The 12,551-nt window shown below is 39.7% G+C and overlaps 1 protein-coding gene across 1 annotated transcript in view; it reads right to left on the reverse strand.

Moving 5' to 3' along the window:
* Positions 1-233: 233 nt before the first annotated feature.
* FAM120A (family with sequence similarity 120A) overlaps positions 234-12,551 on the reverse strand; it is a 126,126-nt gene continuing 113,808 nt past the window's right edge. The window contains exons 15-17 of the mRNA XM_033926005.1: positions 12,228-12,366; positions 4,602-4,698; positions 234-2,198 (exon numbers count right to left, since the gene is read on the reverse strand). Coding sequence (XP_033781896.1) covers positions 1,887-2,198; positions 4,602-4,698; positions 12,228-12,366 — 548 coding nt within the window. The 3' untranslated portion in view covers positions 234-1,886. The remainder of the gene's footprint in view (positions 2,199-4,601; positions 4,699-12,227; positions 12,367-12,551) is intronic.

Raw genomic sequence — 12,551 nt, forward strand, 5'->3', positions numbered from 1 at the left:
TGTGTATCTTTTGCCAAATCTGGGAACATTTGTATCTTAAAGTCAAGAAACTTTTTCTCTTTATTTTTGATAATATTATGTTTAATATATTTGTATTGCACTGTCAAAATTTGAAAATCAATAAAGAATTTAAAAAAAAAAAAAAATCCAGTAACTCCCTAGCTGTTAGCTCAACACGCACTAGGTAGAAAAAGTTTGTACTTTAATTAAAAAAAAAAAAAGTCACACAAATATTTTTATACTAAAAGAATAAAGATTTTTATTAAGCATTGTAAGTTGCATTCAATAGCCTTCAAAATACACCACACCACAATCCATCAACAGCCAATCAAAACCCAACAGTAGTTCATTCTTGCTCAATCCATGAGTTGGGGCTGAACTCCCTTCAACTTACATTAAAGATAACCTACTTAGCTCTTGTGGGCAGGGAATGGGGAATTACACCTCATTTCTGATCACTAATGTGTGATGAAGAGCGTCAGAAGAATTAGGAGAATTATATTAAAATGAATATAAAGAAATGATTTGGATTTCAAAGTACAGTAAGTCTGAAACACTAACAAAAACATCAAAATGATTACAAGTATACTTGCTTATACTAAATTCTCAATGGGAACGTTCTCAAGAACAAGCAATTCATTTCCTGCTACAGAAAGGGGGTAGTTTTGAAGATCAAAGCTTTTTAAATGTATTTTTTTTCACAGAATTTCCATATTTGCTAATATGAAGGCATAAAACAGCAACAGAGAACAATAATGCATACAGCAATGAGTACACCAGGGTAACGTTGATATTTAAACGGCTAGATAATTGTTTTTCAAAGTTTTAGAATAAATGCAACATAGGTCAATAATCACAAACTTTTAAGGTTAGAGCAAGATCAGTCAATGACTAAACATAGTTAACATCTTTTATAGGACTATTACCGATTATTAGCTTTATTTTCTCTTTTGCAATGGGCACAGTACTTGTAAGAATGGAAGAAAGAGGACTATAACATGCATAATATTAACTACACACTTTAGAAATTATGACCCATGCAGAAGTTTAGCTCAGTAGCTGTACTAATGGTCTACGTCTGATTCAAAACCACATTTGCTCATTGTTCACGGATGCATGGTATCAGTCACAGAAAGATTCAGAACAGTGTGTTTGTTTTGAAAGGTCATTTGTATTTGCTATGATTATTTCCATTTAACTTTGCTTGTAAAGAATGTATGATGTATGTTTAAAATCAGAACTGCAATATTACTCTCTACCATTTTTTTTTTTTTGTTTTGATAGCTTGCACTTTTTTAAACCAAAAAAAAACAAACCAAAAAAAAAACCCCACATCAATGGTGATGAAATTTAAGTAGTAAAAAAAAAAAAAAAAATTGTGGTTGTGCCATCTACTTCATTCCATAATCATGAATTCAAAGCCTTGAAGACAGGATTTGTTTTGTGACACAGTAATGCAAAATCAAATATAATGGCATACATATGGTGCCAAGTACTAAAAAATTTAATATATTTTAAGCTACTGTATATATACTTAAAGACTGCCAAAATTTATTTTCGTTATATTTCGAGAAACAAAACTCCAAGTTTTTGTCATAACCAGTTTCAGCTTTTATGTACCTTCATTTTAAGTGCGGGAGTCAAATGCTCTTCATTAACTTGGTTTGGTTTTTATTGTAGCATTTTGACTAACACTGGTTAAAAATAAAAACTAAAAAAGACAGTTTTAAATCTTTGACAGCAAAAAGAGGGATCCGATTTTCCCAAATCCTTATTTTTTCTCTTACGGAAAGGAAAAAAATGTACATAACTGTAGGCTCTCTTTCTTTCCAGATATTCCTAACCCTGAACCTTCCAACATCCTTCACCCTCTATAAAAAATAAGTTTACTCTTCTTTTTTTAAGACAACAGCCTCAAGAGTGTCATCTTTAAGGCAAACGCTGTCTGCATTTAGTGCATTTAAGTGAGGATTTGTATTGCACATTTTAGAGTCATTAGTCAAGGCACTCTCCGATGGCTTGGAAGCCCTGCCGTTTCCAGGTTTGCCGTTCATTTGGGAAGCCGACTTCTCTTCGCTTACCACCCCATTCTCAGCCAGGGAGCCATCTGAAGACACAGCCGAGGATTTTGAATCTTCTGATTGCGTCTTAAGTTCTTTGGCCACTTCTTCTGCTGACGTAGCATAGGGAGGCTTGGCCTATTGAAAATGATAAAATTCCACAAATTCAATACGTATAATGAAGATATGATTGCTAGATGGGTGGCGATAAAGTCAGAAACATAGTTGTTTATAGGGATGTGCATGTATAACTATTTTGGTTTGTTTTCTGATAAGTGAACATTAAAATATTTGAAATTAAGTAATAAAGATTAAGTTTTTGGCCTCTGATCATATTACCGTATTTTTCACTTCATAAGATGCACTTTCTTCCCACCCAAAACTGGGTGGAAATGTTGGTGCATCTTATGCAGCGAAAATATAAATTCCTCCCCCGGTACCTTTTTTAAAACACCCTCCTCCTATCGTCAAACCGGTACTTGAGCTCGCCCACCACCAAATCCTGCAGCCTTCCTTCTTCAGTCCCTCGACCACATCTGACACAACTTCTCTCCTTCGCAAGTGTCCCACATTTGCCAGAAACAGGAAGCTGCGTCAAAAAGGGCGGGACTTGTTGTGAGCGATCTCCAGTGGGAAACCAGAGCTGAGGGATGGGAGCAGTTCCTTCAGCGCTCACATACGAGCCTAAGCGCCAGAGTCCGCCTCCTATTCTCTTCAACATTCAGCGCAGCTGCTCTTGCTGTCTGCCTGGGCTGATGCAGCTAATGCCCTCGCCGACGCGTGCACGGGCCGGCAGCATCAAATTCTGGGGAGCCTGATCTACTGGGCATTTGCATGGCGACTTGCACCTGCAGCAAGTGGAGGTCGCCAGTAGATTGGAAAAGAAGCAGATGTATAATTTTTGAACAGGAGAACACCTTGCTTTAGAGTATACTCAACTCTTTGATAGGCTGGTATCTTAATGCATTCTGCTTCATTTTTTCAATCAAGTTCCTTATATTCAACTTGATGTAGTTTGTCTGTTCTATGTATTACTTCTTTCCCTGCCATGCTGGTATTTTCTACATTATATTGTAAATGCTTTTTGTCTTTATCTGTTTTTAAGTCCATTACTCTAATTTGTATTTTATCTGTATCCCATGTATTAGCTCACCTTGTTGTGAACCGTCTAGAACTTTTTCAGTATGGCGGTATATAAAAATAAATTATTATTATTATACGGTAGATAGATAACAAGAAGACACGGGGGTGTTTTAAAAAGATACCGGGGGGGGGGGGGGGGATTTTAAAAGGTATTGGATTTAGGGGAGGAAAACAAGAAAGAAAACATTCTGCACCCTGTCGTCCCCCCCTCCCTGCCAGGCTCTGTACCCTATCCCAGCCTACCACTAGACCACCAGAGGGGGACAGGGGACAGAGCCTGGCAGGGAGGTATATACGGTATATGCTGATGTTGATCAAATGTATGGCTGCCATTTTTAGGAGAGTCATATAAATACTAGATCAAATATTATCAGCATTTTAACAGTGTACTTATCACTATTTTGCTTTTGTATTTAATTCTGTACCGTATATAGACTATTAGTTTCTGTTCATACAAGAATTCATTTAAAACACAGTTTCACCAGGATTGTCTAAATATTTGTACACAACTATAAAATTAAAACATATATATTTATATAAACATTATTTTACATAAACAGGAAGCAAGACAACATGAAAAATCATATGGCATTTAACAAGAAGCTAAAGTTACAATTAATTGTTCTCATATTTTCAGCAAGGCATGGTTTCACCTTCTGCTTGCAAAGAGGGGGGAATGCATGGGAAATCATTTACTTCATTATGGTGCCTGGTGCTGTCCTTCCACTCATAACTATGCTCTGTAACTTATAGGACTATGTCACTTCCAATTACACTCTTAGGTTGACTTGCTTTTAAGTGAAGATGGACTGAAATGCCATAGAAATGATCACATTAGGCATTATACATGCACTGGCAGACCATGTACTAATCCAATGTTTCTCAAATTGGTCCTGGAATGTACCCCCAAACTAGCCAGTCACATTTCCAGGATAGTCACAATGAATATGCAAGAAATCAATTTGTATGTGTTACTTATTACATTGTAGCTATCCTGAAAACCAGACTGGCTAGAAGCAGGGGTCTCAAAGTCCCTCCTTGAGGGCCGCAATCCAGTCGGGTTTTCAGGATTTCCCCAATGAATATGCATGAGATCTATATGCATGCACTGCTTTTAATGCATATTCATTGGGGAAACCATGAAAACCCGACTGGATTGCGGCCCTCAAGGAGGGACTTTGAGATCCCTGAGGATACTCCAGGAACAGTCTAAGAAACATTACACTAACCTGTCTGTAGTAACACCAAAAAGTAGGGTGCAACTGAAAAAACCAATTATTATTTTTATAAACACTGGTTATTTATAACATCTGCTTATCAAAGTTGGTGTGAGAATTTACTGGGTTTCTGAGCATCTCAAATCTATGGCCAAAAATGCTAGTCATATTCTTGCTTTACCTGAACTGTTCCTTGGTTCTTATACCCTCTGCCATAATATCTGCCACCTCTACCAAAGGTCCTTATGACTGGGGTGGAAATAACTCCTCGAGGTCGCCTATAAGGTGTGAGAAAATGAATGTGATTTTTGTTAGTTTCATCTTTGACATCTATTCTTTTATGCAAATATTAAATAAATTTTCAACGTATGATTTTAATACTTTGGTTCTCAAGTTATCCTGATTTCTGGGAATTGGCATATTCTTGTCAATTCTACAAACCCCTTATCCAGCAAAAGAATATTTTAAAAATAATACTTCATATTCACAAGTCGCTTTAAAGTATAAAAAAAAAATATCACTAAACTCCAAACAGTTACAAAGTTAGTACTCCAAACAGTAGACTGTGGGGTACCCACAAAGATCGATTTTGTCATCTATTGTGTTCAATATCTACCTCAAGTTACTAGCCAAGTTGATTCGGTCAATGGACACTCCGTTCTAGATCTACATGGATGATGTGCAGCCACTCATGCCCACTGAACTTAATTTAACCACAGTCCTGAATAAACGGAATAAAAACAACACGCTTTGCCTGAAGCCAAGTAAAACAGAGTTTCTATGGGACCCCAACACAAGTGGGCACATAACTGACATCAAAATCACTCGTATAGAATCCCTCCTCAAATCACAAGTAAGAAACCTAGGAATACAACTAGATTCAACATTTACTTTGATACCCTAAAGCCAAGCAACCTTCAAGAGCTGCTTCTATCATTTGCATCCAGGGCCGGATTAACGGGTAGGCCCAATAGGCACGTGTTTGGGCCTGAACTTGTCAGGGGGGCCCGGTGAAGAAACAAGTAGCAGATGACTCAGAATTTTTTTCTTTTCAAACGGCGATGGGCCCCGGTGAAAATCGGCAACGCCCCTCCCCCCCCCACATCAGCAGCAACCGTTCTGTTGCAAGCGGTGCTCAGCCAAAAGCTTCCCTTCTGACGCAGCTTCCTGTTTCTTCCTGGGCGGTTCACATCAGAGGGCAGCTTTGGCCAAGCAGCAGCACCGCTTGGAACAGAACGGTTGTCGCCAAATCAGCAATCCCAGCAACACGCCTCACACTCTCCCGGAACACAGAACATCAGCTCAGACCATCCAGCTGCAGGCAGCGCGCACTTGGCGGTAGCAACTGTTGCTGTAGCTCCCTGACCTAGCAGTAGAGTGGGAGCAGCTCCCGGTCAACTGCGCTTCTCGCTCGTTTTACGTTTAGCCTCTTCCATCCTGGAGAACCTTAAACCAATGGCATCACCAGCAGGGTTGTCGTGGCAACAGAGGGATTGAGAGACCAGATCACCCAGGTGGGAGAGGAAGAGACTAGATTGCCTATGGGGTGGGGTTCTTATGCCCACCCACTTGGATTTCTGGCTACCCAAAACAGGGTATCGGGGATAGGGTAGAAGAAAGATGGGCAAGATGCTAGGGGGGTAGAGAGAGAGAGAAATGGGGAGAAGGGGGAAATTTGGCATATGGATAGGAGGACAGGGAGAGGGAAAATGCACATGGAAAGAAGGGAGAAAGTCTGCATATAGAGAGGGAAGATAGCGAGGGAGCAAGGAAGAGGGGAGATGTACTGCACATGAAGGAAAGGGAAGAAGAAAAGGTAAACAGATTTGAAAAGGAGGCAGAAAAATTTAAGAAAGCTGAATGTGAAAGATCCATTCCCACCTTTTGTCTGTCTGTTTGGCACTGAAGAAGAAAGGAGGTGAGAAAACAAATAGCTGATGGAAAGGAGGCCTGAGGGAAGAGAGATGCCAAGACCATGGGAGGGAGGTAAAGGAAAGGCGAGGCAGAGGCAGAGATAGAAGAGAAGGAGAGAGATGCTAGGGCATGGGGGGAGGGAAGGAAAGGAGATAGAGATGCCAGACCAGAAAAATGGAGAGGGGCTAAGATGAATCATGTACAAAGGAGAGAAGGGGCACAGGATAGACAGTTTATTGAAGGGAAATAGAAAGAGGGAAGATGCCATATGGAAGAGAGAGAAGGCGGACACTGGATGGAGAGGGCAGACAATGGATGGAAGTAAGAATGATGAGAAGATGAGGAAAGCAGAAACCAGACAACAAAGGTAGAAAAAAATTTATATTTGTTTTATTTATTTATTTTTGCTTTAGGATAAAGTATTATTGTACTGTGTTGATAATCGTTTATTAATAGAAAATGGAAATAAGGTGATATGTTTATTGGACTAATTTTAATACATTTTTTTACTAATTCAGAGACCATAACTACTTTCCTCAGGTCAGGACAGGGTTACCGTAACAGCAGTATAGTTTACTGACCTGAAGAAAGAGGTTTTAACCTCTGAAAGCTAATTGAGAAATGTATTAGTCCAATAAAATGGCAGGCACTAAATTTTCTTCCCGCCATGCCCCATGCCTCCTATCCAAATGTAAAATATAAATTGGTGGGCTTCCCAAAGCTCTGCTAGCTGAAGATCTCTTCCTCTAGAAAGGAAGGGGAGATTTGTTCAGAGATGTTTGGAGGTTGCATAGAAGAAAAACTGTACACTGGCACTGGTATGGTAATCTTTGTTGTTTGTTTTGAATTTTAAAATGAAAGAAATAAAGTGGAAGTAAAGAAATAAGAAAATGGGTAAATAAATGGGGATGGGGTGGAGGCCCCAGTGGACTTGTGTGCATAGGGGCCCTCAATGAATTAATCCTGCCCTGTTTGCAACAACTACACTATCTTTCTCCTTACATTGAGAAAAGAAGTCTTTTCTCAGTTGTGTATGCCATGATATCATCAGGAATGGATTACTGTAAGGCACTCTATATTAGTCTAGTACACACCAGCTCCAATTGATCCAGAATGCTGCAGCAAGACTAATAGAAGATAAGAACAGCCTTACTGGGTCAGACCAAAAGTCCATCAAGCCCAGTAGCCCATTCTCAAGGTGGCCAATCCAGGTTACTAGTACCTGGCAAACCTCCCAAAAATATCAACATTCCATATTACCGATCCAGGGTAAGCAGTGACTTCCCCCATTGTCTCTCTCAATAACAAATTATGGACTTTTTCTCCGTGAAACCGTCCAAGCCTTTCCTAAAACCAGCTACGGTACGCATCTTCAAACCTGCCTTTTTTGGGAGCCTAGGCGCCACTGTTCTGAAATAGTCCTCCACACAGAGATCATGGTTGTTTTTTTTTAATTTTGTTTTGATCAGAGTACCAAAAGGCTGGGGGGACATTGAGAGGTCCACAATGAGGCTTTGAGGATTTTAGCTTATCTCCTAACATCTCTATGAAGATCTGCTTTTTTTGAGGAGTTGGCCCAGATGATCACTAGGTTCTGGAAGTTGTGAAGGGGTTACATGCTCGAGTTTTCCTATCCTTTAAGCAATGCTTTTAAGAACATTACGAACATAAGAATAGCCTTAATGGGTCAGACCAATGGTCCATCAAGCCCAGTAGCCTGTTCTCACGGTGGCTAATCGAGGTCACTAGTACCTGGCCAAAATGCAAGGAGAAGTAACATTCCAGCATCTCAAAGCCTAGCAAGATTCCGGAACCCCAATGGGAGCAACATTCCAGCATCTCAAAGAGTATGCAAGATTCTAGAACCACCAAATAATAGCTACATTCCATGCGGAATCCAACTTAGTAGCAACATTCTAGAACCCCATAGAGTAGCAACATTCCATGCTACTGATCCAGGGCACGAGGTGGCTTCCCCCATGTCTTTCTCAATAACAGACTATGGACTTTTCCGCCAGGAAATTGTCCAAACCTTTCTTAAAACCAGCTCCGCTCTGGCAACGCGTTTCAGAGCTTAACTATTCTCTGAGTGGAAAAAAAATTCCTCCTATTGTAACTTCGGTAGCTTTTCCTTTAAATTTGGTGCTACCTGCAGCACACACTAATCTGCTTTCCACTACTACCACCAGCTGCTTCTTATTGCTTTCTGTTTGGTTTTCTTTCTTCATTGTACACGCCCTTTATTTTTCTCGTTTATATTTACCTTTTTGTTTTAATTGCTTTTACTAATTAGTGAGCCATATTTGTTACTTGATTGACTGCTGGTTTACCTGTCATTGTTGTTTCCCCATGCCAACTCTCCTTGACAATTGCTGTGACTTTGCGGCAGTGCCAGTGATTCTGCCCCTGTGAAAACGTCATCAGTAGCTTTTCCTTTAAATTTAGTGCTACCTGCGGTGCACATCCTGCTCCTTATTGCGCTTCCTTTGGGCGTTACTGGACTATTTTTTATCTTAAAATGCCACTCTGCTCGCTATCTCCTCTTTCTCCACCTCTGCGGCTCTTTCACATCCTCTCTCCCATTTCACTACAGAATGAATACCCAAATACCAGTATTTTGGGGACATCGGCCTCAATCTCGAACCTCTTGCTCTATAAACGTTTCATGCCCTAGAAGATGCTTATGTCCTATTCCCCTTACTGCTCCATCCTCCACCCCAATCCAACCCTCAGCTTCCTCGTTTAAAACTAAACTCGGTCTCCTAAATGTCCGCTCCATTAAAAATAAATATGACTTCATCTTGCAACATGGATTGCGCATATTCTTTGTCTTACTGAAATCTGGCTATCTGAGGGAAAGAATGCTTATATTAACCAAGCCTGCCCAAACAATTACATCTTCAAATCTCTGCGCAAATAAAATAGGTAGAGGCGTTGCAGTTATCTATTATTCTTCTCTCCCACTCAATTTTGAATCACCTAGATCTCTACCTGTTCATTTGCAGAGATTCTTCAATTTACACTTTCCCACCCACACATCCCACTCCATTTTCAACTCGTATACCAACCCCCTCCTATTTCTAGGGATTTACTGACATCCCTTCAATCTGCTACTCTAGAATTCTGCATTTCTCATAGCAACCCAGTCATACTGGGGGACTTTAACATCCACTTTGATGCCCATAATAACTCTTTCACTTCAGATATTTTAACCCTTATCTCCAACGTTTCGCTAACCCCTCTCATTTATAACCCCCCACACATAGCAGGACACATAATCAATATAATTTTTATTCAGAAATCTTTTTAATCTAAATTTAAAAACCTACAAACTTACCTCTTATCCTGGACAGATTATTCCCTAATCAGTCTAAACTCACCACAATCAAATAATAACTTTAATTCCATCTCACACAAATATAATACCCAAGATTATAGCAAAATTGCCACTGCCACAATCAATAATAACTTTGCACTCCACCTAGAAGAATTCTCTAAACTAGTTTTGGAAGAGCAACCTGAAACTTGGTCCTCTAAAATACAACTTATGATGGACTCGTTGGTCCCTACTTATTTTTGTACTAAAACCTCTACCTCAAAAAAGCAGCCATGGTACAATCATGAATTCTCTCTTTTCTGCCTCCAGCTATGCTCCTCCGAACATCTGTGGAGACATAAGCGCTCAACTACACCAGTGTTTCTCAACACGCGGTATGCGTACCCTTGGGGTATACAGGGCCACTTGTTGGGGGTACATGGCCTGGCCACCACTGGGGATCCCTCCCTTCCCACCTGCTGCTGCCAGGGATCCCTCCCTCCCAGCCCGCCAGCTGCACCCCTCCTGTTACTTCGTTGGAGCCGGACTGGCTCCTTCCTCCCCCAGCAGCAACTCCGTGGACGGCGTGTGCAGTGACTCGGACGCTGCGTAGCTGACCCGGAACCTTCTCTGATGTCAGAATTGATGTCAGAGGGAATGCTTGTGGGCCAGCCACTTTTGTGTTAGTCTGTCTTGGTTATTGCAATTACCCACAATTTTCTTTTTTAAAAATTTTAGTTCTGTAACCATGTACACTACTTAGATATTTGATAAGCAGTATATCAAATTTTAATAAACTTGAACTTGAAACTATAAGATGGTAGGCCTTGATTCCATGGGGTTTGTCCGATATCTTACTGCGAATTGTGTTGCACAAAGTCTGCAATTGTTTTTCAAGTTTCAAGTTTATTGCATATTTGATTAATCGCTTATATCAATTTCTAAGCGATGTACAGAAAATAAAAATATTGAGTTACATAATCAAAGGGAGACAAAATTATATAAATATGACTTACAAGACAGGACAGTAGGAGGGAAGAAGGATAAGAAATACAAATTATGAATAGTAAAGAAAACATATAGGGAGAAGGACATTAGGGAGGGGAAAAACAAAAAAAACACAAGGGAATTGGAGCCTGGGCTGATATAAAGCTCCTGATCCTAATCTGTTGTCAGGTTAATAAACTGGAACTAATTTTATTCAATGTCAAATGCATCTTTAAAGAGAAAGCACTTTAAATTGATCTTAAATCTTTCCAGATCCATTTCTTCGCGCAAGTATATAGGAAATAGATTCCATAATTGGGGGGCCGTAACAGAGAAGATATTCTGTCGCCATGTATTTATGGTTTTTAAAGTAGGAACTGTCAGGAGATGCTGGTCAGTAGATCTGAGTGATCTAAGGGGAGAATACGGGATCAATAATCTATGGATAAAGGCTGGTGCTTTGTAAAGAAGGGATTTGAAAGTCAAAAGACATAATTTATAAGTTATACGATGTGCCACCGGGAAGCCAATGTGCTTCCATGAGTAGGGGTGACATGTGATCAAATTTTTTTTGCGTTCCTTATAAGTTTTATTGAGGCGTTTTGAACAATCTGCAGGCGACAAATTTCTTTTAAAGTAATTCCTTTGAACAATGCGTTACAATAATCAAGCTTTGAGATCACCAATGAATGAATTAATATATTCAATGATTTAGGGTATAGAAATTTAGAAATAGAACGAATTTGTCTTAGTCTGAAGAAAGTCGATCTAACAGTATTACTGATGTGTTCGTGAAAAGTGAGTTTGCAGTCAAAAGTAACCCCTAAAATCTTAATACTGTTGGTCAATTGTAGAGTAGATCCTTTAATAGAAATGGGAGATGCCAGTTTAAGACCTTCTTTCCAAGGAAAGAGCATGACATTAGATTTATTTACGTTGAGGGCCAATTTATTTACTTCCAGCCATTGACGGATCATTTCAAGTTTCTTATTGATAGCTGTTGCTTCAAAGGGATTATTAGAATCTAACTGGTGAAGCGGCTGAATATCATCTGCATAAGCAAAAACGCTAAAGCCGATGGATTGGCATAAGGTTAGTAATGGAGCTAGAAAGATATTAAACAGCAGAGGTGAAAGAATAGACCCTTGGGGAACACCATGGGTGACTGAAAATCGCTCTGAGGTACTGCTGTTAAAGACTACTGTCGATGAGCGGTTGGTAAGGTATGATTTTTGCACTTGCTTTGACTATAAAGAAGCTGGTGTGCAGTTCCTGAGCAAGGGCTCCATCTGATGATGTCACTCACATGCTATCCTATTTGTCCTTAAAGGAGAGGGCTGGCACATGCCACATATGCTAGTATGTTATAAAGACAAGTAGGTGCCTACTGGTCTGTATAAAATAAGCTCCTTATAAGCACTTTAAAAAAAAAATGCTTTAACTGGATACCCCCATTCATAAAATGACCCCTAAAAAATATTTTATGGCCTTAATACAACATAAAACAAATACTGTGACCAACATCCGTTGCAATGGACTTTATAAACAATAAAGCAATAATTTGTGCTACATATATTAACTATTACTTACCCTCTTGTTGGTCCTCCGACAGATACTACTTGTAAAGGGAAAGGTCCTCTCCCTCGCCCTCGTCTGCTTCCAGCCCAGTGACCGACCACAGTACCAGCTATTTCTAGCTTCCCTCCATGTGAGGGAATAGGCTGTATTCCTATGCAACAACAGGAAGACATGCATTATCCTTCATATCTAACTCAAGGTCCACTGACAAGAATGATTTTTTTGTCTGATGTGCAAGTAAACAAAGATTCAAAACTTTAAATGGATGATAAATCTTCTGCTTTCCATCCTAATTGGTCATTGCCCTTTGATTTCCAGACAGCTTTATTCATTAGT

This window comes from Geotrypetes seraphini, chromosome 17 (assembly GCF_902459505.1).
Source record: "Geotrypetes seraphini chromosome 17, aGeoSer1.1, whole genome shotgun sequence".
NCBI lineage: Eukaryota > Metazoa > Chordata > Amphibia > Gymnophiona > Dermophiidae > Geotrypetes > Geotrypetes seraphini.